Below are 17,481 nucleotides of genomic sequence, written 5' to 3' on the forward strand. Positions count from 1 at the left end.
AATAACATTTTGAAATATTATCCTTCCCCTCCACCATGTGTTCCCATTTTCTTTACAAGCTAATAGTTCTATATAAGCCAACAGTTATCTGTGTTTGTCATTCTAGGAAAGGACAAAAAGCTTGTGAGCCTCTTGATCCTGGTTTGTTTTTCAAAGGCCTTTCAGGAAAGAATGGAGGGGATCCAAAATGTTTGGGAAACATACAGATTGAGGAGTGAGGCGTTTCCCATTGCACACTAGAAAAATATTCCTCCAGGTTTGGGAAGGGAAAGGGTACTAGAAGGGAGTTGTTGAGAACAGAGAGTTCTGTGGACCCAAGAAAGAGAAAGACTGTCTTCCTTTTTTTCTCTGATGTAAGCCCAGGAAGGTGGTTTGAGGTCTGTGGTGGTCTCAAGAGCAGAGGATGGACATAGTTTTCTAAATGGAGATGCTTAGACTATGTATGCAGGGAGGACAAAAGGCAATCTTTAGGAGATGGCTGAAAAGTAGCACAAGAATTCTTGTGTCTTTATGTATGAGAAGGAAGGGGTAGAGAAAACTGCCATACCTAGAAGAGCCACTGAGAGAGGACCATGGGCATCACAGTGATGACTGGTGTGGATGGATGCATGAGGTCCAGACAGCATCCCTACCAGTCTTGGCCTATATAAGCTCCCCAACTAATCTTAGATTCAAACTGGAGAAAGAAGAGGAAGCACACAAAGTTTGTACCATCCCAGCACAATCTGAGCTTGAAATCCAGTTTAAGTCAAAATACAAAAGTTAAATTTCAATCACATCTGAATTTGAGGCCTCAGATTTATACAAGCTTAACTGCCACTGTATTGTCAACTTCATTCATTTGTATCTTGAGTTTCCAATTAGATGCACACATTGAGACCAAATGTCTTATGCATTCTTTCATTCCTGTCAGCACTTCGTGGTCACACAGTCATTTAAACAGATACTTATAGAGCACCTACAAGTTTCCAGGACTACTTAGTTTTTGAGGACACATCTTTGAACAAAACCGAGACTGTTCTTGATCTCATGGAGCTCACAGTCTAGTACAGGAAACAGGCAATAATCAAAAGAACAAATACATGACATGTTAGGTAGTGGTTAAGTGCAGTAAAAAATATGAATCAAAGCAAGTGGAATATCTAGAGTGTTCACTAATATTGTTTTTTTTTCATTTTTATTTCAATAGCTTTTGAGGTACAAGTGTTCTTTTTGTTACATGAATACATTATATAGTGGTGAATTCTGAGATTTTAGTGCACCCATTACATTATGGTAATGAGTACATTATACCTAGTATGCAATTTTTTATCTCTATGCTACCTCGCACCCTCCCCCTGCTGAGTCTGTAAAGTCCTTTATACCACTCTATATGACCTTGGGTTAGAGTGTGCACTAATTTTGAATCCATGATATTTGCTCAATAAAACTGTGGAACTGAATTGACTGGAAGTCATACTCTTTAAACACTGGCGATAATTTCAATAAACTAAGACCATTTTCTAAAGAAAGCCAAAATAGGCAAATGAAAGAAACAAATATTTATATAGGATTAAAAAATGATGCAAACCATCCAAAGATCTCATCAATTGACTGTAAAGCAAGAGAAGCAAAAAGAAAAATCACTCAGGACCTAAATTTATTTTTATTACTTCAAATCCAAATTAATTTCAAACTCAAGGCTCATGCAGTGTTATGGCATCATGAGAAAAAAGCATAGGCTTTGAATCTGAATTCTATATCCCTGTATTACATACAACACTGGAAATGGAAATGATTTATATGGATTATCATTGCTTATGATCATAGGGGAGCATGGGGATATTTTGAATATCTAGAGGGTGCCCTCAGGGTTCTATTTTGGAATTTGCATGTGGCCCTCTTTCTCCAGCTCTTACTTCTGAACCTTGCCTTCCTGGAAGAGGATACAGTCAGTATGTTATCTCGGTACCTCAGTACCTCAGTACCTCCTTCTCCACCTGCAGTCCTCTCTAGCAACCCTCTGCCCCCGCTGCCAGCCACTCCGGATTTGCTGATGCCATGTTCTTTCCTCTTTCCAACTCTTGAGACTTGCTTTTCCTAATGTCTTTTCTTCTAATCAGGCTACTCGAAGTTTCTTAATAGATTCCTAGCAAATTATGTAATACTAGTGAGTGATGAAAAACTTCTGTAGCACCCAGAAATTATGTGATAATAACTCCTTCCGGCTTTTAGGAGTTATATATCATATGGTCCCTCCCTGTCTCCAGCTGTACTGATGTTCTTTCAACATACCTGTGGTTCCTTCCATTAAAATTGTGTACCATACTGTATTGTGAGTTGTTTATGGATCTGTCTTTCCTCAGGGACTGTGAGATCTTTAGAGACTAACACTGTGTAGCTGGGCGCGGTGGCTCACGCCTGTAATCCCAACACTTTGGGAAGCAGAGGCGGGCGGATCACGAGGTCAGGAGATCGAGACCATCCCGGCTAACACGGTGAAACCCCGTCTCTACTAAAAAAAAAAAAGATAAAAAAAAAAAAATTAGCTGGGCATGGTGGCAGATGCCTGTAGTCCCAGCTACTTGGGAGGCTGAGGCAGGAGAATGGCATGAACCCGGAAGTTGGAGCTTGCAGTGAGCCGAGATCACGCCACTGCACTTCAGCCTGGCCAACAGAGTGAGACTCCGTCTTCAAAAAAAAAATACTAAGACCGTGTCTTATTTTATCTTTTAACTACAAGCTTGATGTAAACTGGGAGGCCAGGTAACTTGTTTGACAAAATGAAGAAATAAACTAGCATCATCGTCATGTTATATACATGGAACACCTTGGCTCTTTGCCTAGCATTATGTTAGTAATTTTACATGTATTAAAATATTCATTTTGGCAGGGCATGGTGGCTCATGCCTGTAATCCCAGCACTTTGGGAAGCCGACATGGGAGGATCACAAGAGCTTAGGAATTCAAGACCAGCCTGCGCAACATAATGAGACCTTGTCTTTACTAAAAGTTAAAAAAAAAACTAGCCAAGCATGGTGGCACACCTGTTGTCACAGCTACTAGGGAGGCTGAAGCAAGAGGATTGAGGATTGCTTGAATTTGGTAGATCAAGGCTGCAGTGAGCTATCATTGCACCACTGCACTCCACCCTAGGCAACAGAGAGACACTGGCTCAAAAAAAAATTGTGCACACACACACACACACACACAGACACACTTACTTTAGCATTTTCCTCTTGAAGATAAGGGTGTGGATGTTTTGGTTAAATAACTTAAGGTGAACAGCTAATAGAAAAACTTATCAGGCCAAACCACAGGAAGCTTCAGTGGAGAGAAACTTTTTAGCAGATTTTTTTTTAGCTTTTAGCTTTCCCAAATCACATATAAATGTTTCCGCCTCTGTGTACAATACCAGTTTTGGCTTTGGGATCCTGAATGAGTCATTGTACAAAGACACAGAAGGGGAAAGGGCTTTGCCACATTTAAGCATTTCTATTTACTCCAGATTTATATCCATATTCCATCCACCCACAAGTAAATTCTGAAAAGGGCATTGTTTTGACAAGTTGTTTCCTTGAGATGATCTGGAATACTATCTTCATTAAGCTGTGGTTTTCCCAGAAGAATGCCCTGAGAAACTAGTTGGGGTTCTTCACTAATAACATTCAAAACCATCAACTAATTCTTCTATGAACAGATTCAAACCACAAAGGTTGTAAATGGCATTGGAAGAAACCAGACCAGCTACAGACATTCATATTTTTTTCAATGTAGGATCAAACTTGCTTGCATCCTAGCCGTGCTGGTGGGAACACAGCAGCTGGGGCCCAGCAATCCTGAGCCCTTCATCTCCTGAGGGAGCACAGTCTTTTAAGGTGCCATAGGGATCAGCTAATTAGGCCAGACTGAGGTTCTTGGGTCATGTCTGAAAGAGGAAACGACAAAATCTTCATGGGAAAATTATGCAAAAATTAAAATAGCTGGAATATACAAGTATTATCTAGCACCCTAGGGAGATTGTAAGTATAGCCTGAAAAAGAAGTAGGCGGGAGACAGAATGGGAAAAAGAAAAAAGAACTGGATTAGAAGTTTAGACCCAGCTGTGTTACAATATTCCAGTGTATGTTGGTATCTTTGTCTAGGCCTCAGTTTCCTTCCAGGAAATGTCACTTCTAGTTACATTCTGTGAGATACTTTCTAGTGTTGAAATTCTGTGGTGCTGTTTTCAACTAAAGTCCCCTGGATTAAAAGCAAAATAGATACAAAAGAGAACATAAAACAAGATTAATTTTAAATGTGTGAAAAAAGTAGTAACATGGAAATAGAGGGAAAAATTTGGGCGTTTGATGGCAGGCTGGGAGTCTGGGGATCTCTATCCACCTTACTTCCCACCCTACATCTGAGCTTTGTATCTCAGAAAGAACAAAACTGGTTATGTTAGATCCCCAAATGAGACCCTTAAAAATCGTCTTTGACTATGAAGAACCCAAAGAGGACCCTAAAGAATCCTCTTTGGCTGTGAAGTCTTTTCTGATCTCGCCCTCCCCAACCCCAGGTCCCCCTCCTGTGGGTTTTTCACTTGCCCAGATAGAAATAAGCATTCCTCCTTTTTGCTTTAAATCACCCCTAGTACATATCTCCAAAAAACCACATCTTATTCTTTAATAACTACTTCTTTAGTTGTCCTAATTAGACTAGCCTAGACAAGAATGTCAGCTCCTTGATGAAAAGGATGCTGTCTGAATCATCTTGGTGTTCTCCAGACCCATGAAAGTACTAGGCCCATAATAAAACCTCAAAAAATATATGTGCTGAGTAAATGGGAAAGTGAATTATTATGATGAAAAAGAAATTTGAGCACAGATAAAAGGGAAAGGTGGTTGGCAATAGATTACCTTTCAAATCCTTTCCAAACTTGATATTGTTAAACTTTTGTTGATTCACCTAAACAAGTTGTTTTCTAAATATCGGTGTGATTTTGTGACTATGCTCTTCCTTACCCACCCTCATCACTGTGTTCTTAGACACACTTACCTCTTTCTTGCACTTACCTTTCTGCCTCTCTCTCCTCCAACACCAGGATATCAGCATTCTTTGGCTGACTACTACATTTATCCTTCTCTTCTCGCTGTATCTATAGATTATTCCTTGTTCCCTAGTCTTAGGATGACAGGTTAGGAGAAAAGCATCTTTTAAACTGATTTCCAAATTGCCTAGGAGATGTACTTTTCTTTGTGAAGTTCCTTTTAAGCAACGGTGCTGTTGCAATTAATTATAACCCAGTTTTAATGATACTCTTCTTACTGGATGAATGCGTATCTGCCAAATGATTAATAAATCATCACAGGCGTATTCATTAGCTTCTTCCTCCTTCTTTCTCATTCCTGCTCCCCTCTACCTCCAAACACCACTGAACTTTAAGAAAAATGGTCCCTTGTAAGTTGGATTCCTAGGTATTTTATTCTCTTTGAAGCAACTGTGAATGGGAGTTCACTCATGATTTGGCTCTCTGTTTGTCTGTTATTGGTGTATAAGAATGCTTGTGATTTTTATACATTGATTTTGTATCCTGAGACTTTGCTGAAGTTGCTTATCAGCTTAAGGAGATTTTGGGCTGAGACGATGGGGTTTTCTAGAAATACAATCATGTCATCTGCAAACAGGGACAATTTGACTTCCTCTTTTCCTAATTGAATACCCTTTATTTCCTTCTCCTGCCTAATTGCCCTGACCAGAACTTCCAACACTATGTTGAATAGGAGTGGTGAGAGAGGGCATCCCTGTCTTGTGCCAGTTTTCCAAGGGAATACTTCCAGTTTTTGCCCATTGAGTATGATATTGACTGTGGGTTTGTCATAGATAGCTCTTATTATTTTGAGATACATCCCATCAATACCTAATTTATTGAGAGTTTTTAGCATGAAGTGTTGTTGAATTTTGTCAAAGGCCTTTTCTGCATCTATTGAGATAATCATGTGGTTTTTGTCTTTGGTTCTGTTTATATGCTGGATTACATTTATTGATTTGCGTATGTTGAACCAGCCTTGCATCCCAGGGATGAAGCCCACTTGATCATGGTGGATAAGCTTTTTGATGTGCTGCTGGATTCGGTTTGCCAGTATTTTATTGAGGATTTTTGCATCAATGTTCATCAAGGATATTGGTCTAAAATTCTCTTTTTTGGTTGTGTCTCTGCCCGGCTTTGGTATCAGGATGATGCTGGCCTCATAAAATGAGTTAGGGAGGATTCCCTCTTTTTCTATTGATTGGAATAGTTTCAGAAGGAATGGTACCAGTTCCTCCTTGTACCTCTGGTAGAATTCAGCTGTGAATCCATCTGGTCCTGGACTGTTTTTGGTTGGTAAGCTATTGATTATTGCCACTATTTCAGAGCCTGTTATTGGTCTATTCAGAGAGTCAACTTCTTCCTGGTTTAGTCTTGGGAGGATGTATGTGTCGAGGAGTTTACCCATTTCTTCTAGATTTTCTCAAGGAGAACTACAAACCACTGATCAACAAAATAAAAGAGGATACAAACAAATGGAAGAACATTCCATGCTCATGAGTAGGAAGAATCAATATCATGAAAATGGCCATACTGCCCAAGGTAATTTATAGATTCAATGCCATCCCCATCAAGCTACCAATGACTTTCTTCACAGAATTGGAAAAAACTACTTTAAAGTTCATATGGAACCAAAAAAGAGCCCGCATCGCCAAGTCAATCCTAAGCTAAAAGAACAAAGCTGGAGGCATCATGCTACCTGACTTCAAACTATACTACAAAGCTACAGTAACCAAAACAGCATGGTACTGGTACCAAAACAGAGATATAGATCAATGGAACAGAACAGAGCCCACAGAAATAACGCCGCATATCTACAACTATCTGATCTTTGACAAACCTGAGAAAAACAAGCAATGGGGAAAGGATTCCCTATTTAATATATGGTGCTGGGAAAACTGGCTAGTCATATGTAGAAAGCTGAAACTGGATCCCTTCCTTACACCTTATACAAAAATTAATTCAAGATGGATTAAAGACTTAAACGTTAGACCTAAAACCATAAAAACCCTAGAAGAAAACCTAGGCATTACCATTCAGGACATAGGCATGGGCAAGGACTTCATGTCTAAAACACCAAAAGCAATGGTAACAAAAGCCAAAATTGACAAATGGGATCTAATTAAACTAAAGAGCTTCTGCACAGCAAAAGAAACTAGCATCAGAGTGAACAGGCAACCTACAAAATGGGAGAAAATTTTCACAACCTACTCAACTGACAAACGGCTAATATCCAGAATCTACAATGAACTCAAACAAATTTACAAGAAAAAAACAAACAACCCCATCAAAAAGTGGGCGAAGGACATAAACAGACACTTCTCAAAAGAAGACATTTATGCAGCCAAAAAACACATGAAAAAATGCTCACCATCTCTGGCCATCAGAGAAATGAACATCAAAACCACAATGAGATACCATCTCACACCAGTTAGAATGGCAATCATTAAAAAGTCAGGAAACAACAGGTGCTGGAGAGGATGTGGAGAAATAGGAACACTTTTACACTGTTGGTGGGACTGTAAACTAGTTCAACCATTGTGGAAGTCAGTGTGGCGATTCCTCAGGGATCTAGAACTAGAAATACCATTTGACCCAGCCATCCCATTACTGGGTATATACCCAAAGGACTATAAATCATGCTGCTATAAAGACACATGCACACATATGTTTATTGCGGCACTATTCACAATAGCAAAGACTTGGAACCAACCCAAATGTCCAACAGTGATAGACTGGATTAAGAAAATGTGGCACATATACACCATGGAATACTATGCAGCCATAAAAAATGATGAGTTCATGTGCTTTGAAGGGACATGGATGAAATTGGAAATCATCATTCTCAGTAAACTATCACAAGAACAAAAAACTAAACACTGCATATTCTCACTCATAGGTAGGAACTGAACAATGAGAACACATGGATGCAGGAAGGGGAACATCACACTCTGGGGACAGTTGTGGGGTGGGGGGAGGGGGGAGGGATAGCTTTAGGAGATATACCTAATGCTAAATGACGAGTTAATGGGTGCAGCACACCAACATGGCACATGTATACATATGTAACTAACCTGCACATTGTGCACATGTACCCTAAAACTTAAAGTATAATAATAATAAAATTAAAAAATAAATAAATAAAAAGAAAAATGGTCTTGGCCAGGTGCGGTGGCTCACGCCTGTAATCCCAGAACTTTGGCAGGCCGAGGTCGGTGGATTGCCAGAGGTCAGGGGTTCAAGACCAGGCTGCCCAACATGGCAAAAACTTATCTCTACTAAAAAAAAAAAAAAAAAAAAAAAAAAGTTGGGCATGGTGGCATGTACCTGTAATCCCAACTACATGGGAGGCTGAGGCAGGAAAATTGGTTGAAGCTGGGAGGCGGAGGGTGCAGTGAGCTGAGATCGTGCCGCTTCTCTTCAGCCTGGGCAACAGAGTGAGACTCTGTCTCAAGAAAAATGGCCTTATCTGTCTTAGTTTATTTTGGATCATGATCACTGATTTTCAGTTTTGATTGAGATCAGAAAGAAAATGATGAGAGAACTGGTATGTAGATTTCAGAGTACTCTGACACAGGAAACGTGGAGCAGTGGAGGACTGCTTCAACACTTTGATTCTAGAAAAAGCAGAAAACACCTTGTGTTTTTATTAGGAAGATGTTGCAAAAAATTTGTTCATCCTAGTGAAATTTTAGGGATCACTTAAACACACCCAGTGCTCAAATCATACCTATTGTTTAGTGTTCCCAATCAGTATCCTGCAACACTTTCATCACAGATGAGATTCCCATCTGCAACTGGATAGAATACTGATATGAGTTAGAATTACAGGATGTTAAATGTGCTCCAGATTCTTCATTTTTACAGATGATGAAATTCGGGCTCAGAATAGAGTGGCCTATCCAAAGTTACACAAACAATTAATGGTAAATCCAAGGCTAGAATCCATGTCTAGTGGCCATCTGTTAGCAATATAATGGCATTTTCCAAACAACTCCCATAAAGACGAAAATTCCCACCCTTAAAATCACTTCTTATTTGTTTTACATTTGTCCCCAGAAAGCCCCAAGCAAAGTACCAATATGCAAGTCAGGAGAATGGTGCATTCTTATAGCATTCATTGCCATAAATTTTGTTCTTAGAGTAGTTTCTGATCCTTAGTAGAAAGTAGAACTCTGAGAGAATTGAGAACACTTGGATGTTGGGAGTAAAAGTCAAGAACTTTCTAGAACATTTTCAAGTATGTGTTTTTCAGAACACTTGTGATCTATAACATGTGAATTATGGACCAAAAAAAAGAGATAATCTTGGTCAAATCAACTGAGAAATGTCGAAATGTAGTTAAATTAATTTTTTAAAGACTTTTGCTCCACAAAAGACCCTGTAAAGAGGATGAAAGAACAAGATCAGATGGAGAAAATCTTTGCAAACCAAATACCTAACAAAAGACTTTTATGTAGAATATATAAAGAACTCTCAAAATTCAACAGTAAAATTTGGAAAATGGGCAAAAGACAAGAAAGGCATTACATCAAGAATATATGAATGCAAAATTATTAATGATGTTCAACATGCCCACTAGAATGGCTATAATCAGAGAGACATGCAATACCAAGTGTTGGGAAGGATGTGGAGAAACTAGATCTTTCATACGTTGCTCATGGGACTGCAAAATGGTACAGCTACTCTGGAAAATAATTTGGCAGTTACTTAGTAAACTAAATATATATTTAAGATACAACCCAGCAATCATGTTCCTGGGTGTTAATCTCAGAAAAATGAAAACATACATCCACAAAAATACATGTATATGAATATTCATAGAAGCTTCATTTGTAATAGCCAAGAATTGGAAACAACTCAAATGCCTTTCAATGAATGAATGTTTAAATAAATGGTGGTATATACATAGCACAGAAAATGAGTCAACAATCGATACATGTAGCAACATGGATGGATCTCAAAGGAATTATGCTGAGTGAAAGTAAGTCAATCTCAAAAGACTATACATGATTGTATGTATGATTCCATTTATATAACATTCTCAAAGCGACAAAATTATAGAGCTAGAGATAGTGGTTGCTGAAGACCAAGGACACAGCTCCGTATAACCACAGGAGTAGCACAATATGTAGGTTGGAGTTATAAATCTGGGAATCATCAGCATACAGATAGCATTTAAAGCCATAAGATTGAATGAGATCACTTTGGGATAAGTGAAGATAGAAATGATAGAAAAGATGAGAAGTCCAAGGACCAAACCCTGGGTTCTGATACATTAAGAATCCACAAGAAAAGGAGGGATCAGCATAAGTTATTAAAAGACATGGCCAGAGACTGTTAGAGTGGTGGGATTGGGGTTGATTTTTCTCTTTTCTTTACATTTTCTTCACTGTGGCTTTATTACTTTAAAAAATTTTTAAAAGGTCTAAATATATCTTCTCTTCTTTGATGTGTTTGTAAACTCCTTGAAGACAGAGCAAATCTATGTCTTGATTTGGGATTGTTTATATACTTCCGCTCCACTGAGAAACCAATATTATTCACAGAGAAAAAGATTGTTAATTTAAGGAATACATTAGCTAAGGCATTCAGTAGGCATGATAGAGGATTGAGTTCATCTCATATAGGTTTGCATTGTCTTACATAAATGTAACTTGAGGAAAAAAGAAAAATTATAAAATGTATTACTAGATAACCTTCGGGGTTGAATTTTCCCTCTTCCAGATTCTAAGCTTCATAAGGTCAGGAACAGTATCTATCCAGTTCTTTGCACAGTGCTTTCCATTTAGTAAGGTTCCATAAAATTTGAAGCATGTATGTCTGCTAAAATCCCCCAAAACCCAAATGCTACATTTAGGAAAAACTATTTTTCCAATAACTGAGCTCTGTGCAGAACTCGCTTATAATTTTTATATGTTCAAATTTTTTCCCTTTTATGGATGGAGTTTTATAGATCATAAATTCAACTGCTCAGACATCCCTAGAAGTTATTTATTCTTACCCTCTCTACCAATCCTCTTATGTTGAATTACTGACTCAACAGAGCTTAGCTGAAACTGGCACTTTTCTAACACTAATAATATTTTCTATTTTTTCGGGGTCTTTCTGCCAAGAGCTTAAAAAAGTAGTGAGGTAAGCAGTAAAAGGCATTTCCTCTCTGAAGGCCAAATCTTGAAAGTTCACATCAAGATTTGCATCAGCCAATATAAGACTTTCTCCATTCCCACCATACCTGACTTTAGTAGCTTTTCTTTAGCAGAGGTTTAGGGAATGTGGGTTCTGTTTGCAGACAAATCATTTAATCTCAAAGCTGTAATGACTCAATTATAATGCCATAATCACCACATCACCTTCACGTCTCATAATTTTGCTGTGGGAACATTTGAGACAATATTCATAATTGGGTTCAAGATATATTGATGGTTAAAGGCAACTGCCCTAAATACAGATGTTCTTTACATATTTGTCTTTGGCTCTTTTTTTCTTTGCACTCATTTATGATAATTGCAGTGATTGCTTCCAAAAGATTAAATCTGCTACTTGTATCCCCAGTCTTCCTCTCTCTCTAATGCTCAGTTCTGGATAATCAGTAAGTAGCTCTGTACCAACATAGCCTAGGCCACGTTTTAAGAAAAGCTTAGGGCCCAACTGGAGAACCCAATGGTCATCTTCGGGGCCTTGTGTCCTCAGTCAGCCCAGATTCATTAGGTGGTATTAAGTTAAATGAATTAGCTGAGTACTTCCAGCCTCAAGCCCATATTAGTCTAAGAACTGTGGCAGTGATGTACCTAACAACAGGAATACCACGTACTGAGCTAGGGCAGCTGAGAGAAGGCAGAGAAAGATAAATAGATGAGAATCATAACTAGCAATAATTTTAGTGCTTTATGATGTGAACTCATCTATCACCAAAAGCTTGCATGGCAATTACCATCTTCCCCATTTTATCTTATTTTATTTTACTTTATTTTATTTTATTGATTTATTTTGAGATGGAGTCTTGCTCTGTTGCTCAGGTTGGAGTGCGGTGGCGTGATCTCAGCTCACTGCAACCTCTGCCTCCCGGCTTCAAGCGATTCTCCTGCCTCAGCCCCCCAAGTAGCTGGGACTACAGGCGCCTGCCACAATGCCCGGCTAATTTTTGTATTTTTAGTAGAGACAGGGTTTCGCCATGCTGGCCACGCTGGTCTCCAACTCCTGACCTCAGGTGATCCGCTTGCCTTGGCCTCCCAAAGTGCTGGGATTATAGGCGTGAGCCACAGCGCCCGACCTTCCTCATTTTATTAAGAAGGAAATAGCAGCATGGAAAGAGTGGGTGATTTTCTCAAAGAAATATTAAGGGTTTGGCAAAAGGTTGGAGTCACAGTTTAATCTTCTAAAAGACAGGTCATCTTTCATGTTGTGAAAAACATAAATGAAAAGAATGATAACCAACATACTAATTAAGAGACTATTGCCATAGTGCAGGTGGGAAGATGATGGAGACTTAAACTAAAAGCTGCTATATGGAAGAACTTATTCTTTCTTCTTTACATTTCCATAAAGGAAATGTACTGTACTCCTCATAGAGAAGATAATATTGAAGTGAATACTTCCAGTTTCTCCATCTACACCTTATTTATTCCAGCTCAGGGAGCAGAGGTAGATGACTTGAAATTTGAGCACCTCATGCCCTATAGGGTAACTTCACTTAAAGAGTGTTTATTCAGTTGAATGGCAATATGAGCACATTTCTCTTGTAGCTTTTTGTGTTTTCTGCCCTGGGTTTTATAAGAGGGAACAGGGCTTTTTCACCTCTTCTTCCCGTTATGAAGCAGGCAGAGGGGCAGTTGTTCTCCCACTTGGTTGAGGTGGGCTATTCTTCAGCTTCCTTCTCGACATTTGGGTGAGTAAATTGGGCTCAAATGTTCCCACCCATTGGTGCCAATGTCCACATTTAGGGTGAGGTATAAAGATGGTCACAGGTCAACTCCAATCACAATCTCAAATCCAGCTTCACCAAGAAGCTTTGTATTTTGTTTTACTGAACAGCCATCAATAAAGCTGACTCTTTCTTCCTTCTATCTTTCTAGACCTGTTAGAGTGCTAAGGAGAAGACAAGTTATTAGCACCCAAAAGAAGCACCAGTGGGGATGGAAATACAAGGTTGACATTCGCTGAGCTGTGGTTTTTTTCCAGGGAAATGGTTATTCTTGATATTTTGAGCAAACTCTTCTTCTCTGTTTGATCAGTGCCCAGAACAAGGAAACAGGTTAGTCTCTCTGAGCCTTAGATTTCTGATCTGTAAAATAAGGATTAAGGATAGTTCATTTTAAACAAGGGTAATGCTATTTTCTACCCCTTAGGCTTATAAGAGGATATGTACAGAGCCTGGTGAGTTTTATATCATCTCATCTTGAATGGCAATCAAAACTCCTTCTGGGCCTCCATGACACCCTGATGGAGTGTCAGCAGTTATTAAAGTAAAAGAGCAAAGATAAACAACAGGAGTCTTTGATCCCAGGGCCTGGTAATCAGTCCATTAAAAAAATAGAGAATGAGATCCAGTTATGCTCTCTAACCCTATTAAAACCTAGGCAGATCTGACTCTGCATGTTTCCTGGGCCTGCTGGCCTTACCAGATCTAATAAAGAAAGTGGTTTTATCTTTGCTCTTACTAACACTGTCACTCTCTGTACTAAGGGTGGTATTAAGGGTGAGAAGAGAGTGGGATCTGGAAAGCTGAGCACCAGCTGTTCTAACTACATATTTATGAGATACCTTTTGTGTCTAATGTCTCTTTTCCATGGGAGAAACAGAGTCAAGGCCCATAAAGATTGTTTATATGCTCAAAGTTACAGAGCAAGTTGGAGTAGGAAAAACTAAGAAAATGTGTTAATTGATTGAAAGAACATTCATTGATCATCCGCCGTGGGCCAACGTTATGCTAGGCTGTAAGAGTAGGATTAAAAATATGAATAAATATGAGTCCTTTCTCATCCCTTAGGAGCAATAAAATATTGGTGGCTTTATGAGAGAACATTGTAAAAGATACAACAAAATCACTGAGGGGGAAGTGCCCATTTTTCTATAAGAAAAGGTTCAGAATATCACTATCAAAAAGTTATATGTAATATAAATTATATATCAAAAAGGTTATATATAAAACCTATACCTATCCTATATATGTCATACGTATATATATATATATATAAATCAACTTCTATCCAGTTCAATTGCAATGTAATTTCCGTAACTAAAGTGGTACATATAGGTGATTTAAAAATGTTTTTAGTAGAGTTAAATGCAATTTAGCTGGATTTGTTTGCCTGATAGTGAATCTTAATAGTTACTGATTACATATTAAGTTGATCTAAATTAGCGGGTTACCCCTGTCACAGATAATACGGTTAGTAACATACAGCTTAAGAATGGCACCATATCTCCGTGCTGAGAAAACCTTGAAAGCTCAACAATTCATTCGACTAGAACAAAACTCACATTTTCTTATCAGTTATTTTCTTATAATTATTCAGGTGATTATTTTCTTTCCAGCTTTTATTTTAGGTTTAGGGGAGACATGTGCAGATTTGTTACATGGATAAATTGTGTGTTGCTGGAGTTGGTATACAGATTATTTTGTCACCTAGGTAGTGAGCATAGTACTATCCAATAGGTTGGCTTTCAATCCTCACCCTTCTCCCACCTTTCACCCTCTAGTAGGCCCTGGTGTCTATTATTCCCTTCTTTGTGTCCATGTGTACTTAATGTTTAGCTCTCACTTATAAGTGAGAACATGCAGTATTTGGCTTTCTGTTCCTGCATTAATTGACTTAGGGTAATGGCCCCCAGCTGCATCCACGTTGCTGCAAACGACATGATTTCATTCTTTTTATGGCTATATAGTACTCCATAGTGTATATGTACCACATTTCTTTATCTGGTCCACTGTTGATGAGAATCTAGATTGATTCCATGCAGATGACTATTTTATGATATTGGAATGACTTTCTAATTTTTGGAAAGTTTATCATTGCAGTAAATTCCAGAGGAATCAGCAGGTAAATCTAGACTCATCATAGATTGCTCGCAGACACAAGTGGGTTTTGTAACAATATATCACTATAAGAACTGTTCTTCCCAATGATTAGAGTTGTAGTAAAGTGCTTGGGTATTGTTTTGTTTTGTTTTTGTTTTGTTTTGTTTTGTTTTTCAGACAGAGTTTCACTTTGTCGCCCAGGCTGGAGTGCAGTGGCACAATCTAGGCTCACTGCAACCTCCACCTCCTGGGTTCAAGCAATTCTCCTGCCTCAGAGTCCTGAGTAGCTGGGACTACAGGTGCGCGCCACCGTGCCTGGCTAATTTTTTGTATTTTTTAGTAGAGATGGGGTTTCACCATATTGGCCAGGCCGATCTCAAACTCCTGACCTCATGATCCGCCCGCCTCAGCATCCCAAAGTGCTGGGATTGCAGGCGTGAGGCACCACGCCTGGCCCTGTGCTTGGGTATTCTTTATTATTATTATTTTTTTTTATTTAATTAATTTTTTTTTTTTTTTGAGATGGAGTCTCGCTCTGTCGCCCAGGCTGGAGTGCATTGGCGCGATCTTGGCTCACTGCAAGCTCCGCCTCCTGGGTTTACTTACGCCATTTTCCTGCCTCAGCCTCCTGAGTAGCTGGGACTGCAAGTGCCCGCCACCACGCCTGGCTGATTTTTTGTATTTTTTTAGTAGAGACGGGGTTTCACTGTGTTAGCCAGGATGGTCTCGATCCCCTGACCTCGTGATCCGCCCTCCTTGGCCTCCCAAAGTGCTGGGATTACAGGTGTGAGCCACAGCCCCCAGCCTGGTATTCTTTCTCACAAATGGCTGCTTGTTTTTAACTGATGGCCAACTTGAAGGCATAATCTGAGTGATGTATCTGAAGAAGATTATTATACCTCAATGTTACAGAAACGAGTTTATTTTTAAGCTACTATTTATTGAGCACACACAATGGATCAAGTGCCATTTTAGATGCTTTTTGTATATTGTCATAGGTAATCCTCATAAACCTTTGAAATTGGTATTATTATACCCATTTTACAGATGCGTAATCAGAAATTTAAAGAGGTAAAATAATACATCTAAATTTACACAGGTACTAAGTGGTAAAACTAGGATTTGCTTTTGCATTCTCAACTGTGATACAGTAATCACTATGCCAGGCATTTCAGATGATGAGGCAATACAAAAACCTTGGTTCCTGATTTTTAAGATCTTATGATATGCTTGGAGAATCAGATATTTATGAAAGCAAAATGATGTCAATGCTAAAGTTTTAGAAGCAAAATCTTATAGCAATATTTACAAAGAAAAAATATAGATAGGTTTCTTGGAGTTCTGTGAAACTTCAAAAGAAAATGTTTTCAACAAGTTATCGTGGGGAAAAGATAATTCTGGGCAAGTGTTCTTGTACAAGTATGTGAGCTTTGCTCAGATGTCCATGGGTAGGTGGCTGAATAGAGTTCATGGTGCAGTACATGAGGGATATAGGAGAGGATTAAGCTGGAAAAGTAGAAGTGAGTGAAAAGAGCAAGATGATAGACTACCCATCCTGCAACACACACAAAAGAAAGAATTTTAAAGCTGTGAATACTCTGGTGTATTTCAGGATTTCTTAGTGGGAAAAAATCTTTTTCATTGTTGTTTGATGAAATTTACTCAGCAGACTATATTCAATAATGTGACCTAAGGTTTTATTTCTCAGACCTTCTCTTTCCAGTACCTCCTATCTATCTAGATAATATGGAAGCCAGGGAGAAGAATGGGAACCCAAGATCTATGAGCCCTTATGGCATATGAAAAGTGGGTGTTATCTGAAAAGTAGAACTCTAGATGAAACCAGGCCTTTCCCAACAATGGAGCCCAGGACAATGCTGTCTTCAATGTCCATACCATTAGACTTGTTATGGATGAGCTTCTATAATGATGGCTTTCTGGTTAATTAAACCCTCTGAATGATTCTGTGTAACACTGACTTCTGTGATTCATCACAGAACAAGTCTTCCTTCTTTCATGGAGTATTACTGTTTTCAGTGACTATATTTGGTTGTTTACTCTTTTTGGCACCAATCACCCAGTGAATCAACAACCAGAGTTGCGAACAAATTACCCTCATTGTCTTTTCCGAGTCCCTTAATTTACTTTATTTTTCATTTGTTGCAAATGTCATTGTTTCTGCTAATGTTGTTTTTTAACATCTGCCAAGATAAAAAATAAAAAAATCACTTGTAATCCTTGTAGCTTGTTTTCTTCACGAGTCATAGAAGCTATTGTAAGATAAACTTCAAGCAGTTGGGAACAATATGTTTGATAAACTTTGCTGGGTTAAATGCTTTGGAGATCATTCCTGAGCAGGAGTAGCATAATGCATTAATAAGTATATAGTGAAACTTCAGGAGAGATGGAAAGT

At 38.7% G+C, this 17,481-nt stretch overlaps 1 protein-coding gene across 3 annotated transcripts in view; it reads left to right on the plus strand.

Moving 5' to 3' along the window:
* Positions 1-17,303, plus strand: part of LOC134808622 (uncharacterized) — a 76,899-nt gene extending 59,596 nt beyond the window's left edge. The window contains exons 4-5 of one of the 3 annotated variants that reach the window (XR_010151964.1): positions 13,123-13,301; positions 16,777-17,303. Coding sequence is in view for 1 of the 3 variants with exons in the window: in XM_063795801.1 (XP_063651871.1) it covers positions 13,123-13,210 (88 nt within the window). In the remaining 2 variants the exon portion in view is untranslated. Of the gene's footprint in view, positions 1-13,122 lie in introns of all 3 variants that reach the window. The other 2 variants (XR_010151962.1, XM_063795801.1) reach the window with 2 other exon arrangements.
* The last annotated feature ends 178 nt before the right edge of the window (positions 17,304-17,481 follow it).

The sequence above is a fragment of the Pan troglodytes genome, chromosome 1 (assembly GCF_028858775.2).
Source record: "Pan troglodytes isolate AG18354 chromosome 1, NHGRI_mPanTro3-v2.0_pri, whole genome shotgun sequence".
Lineage (NCBI taxonomy): Eukaryota > Metazoa > Chordata > Mammalia > Primates > Hominidae > Pan > Pan troglodytes.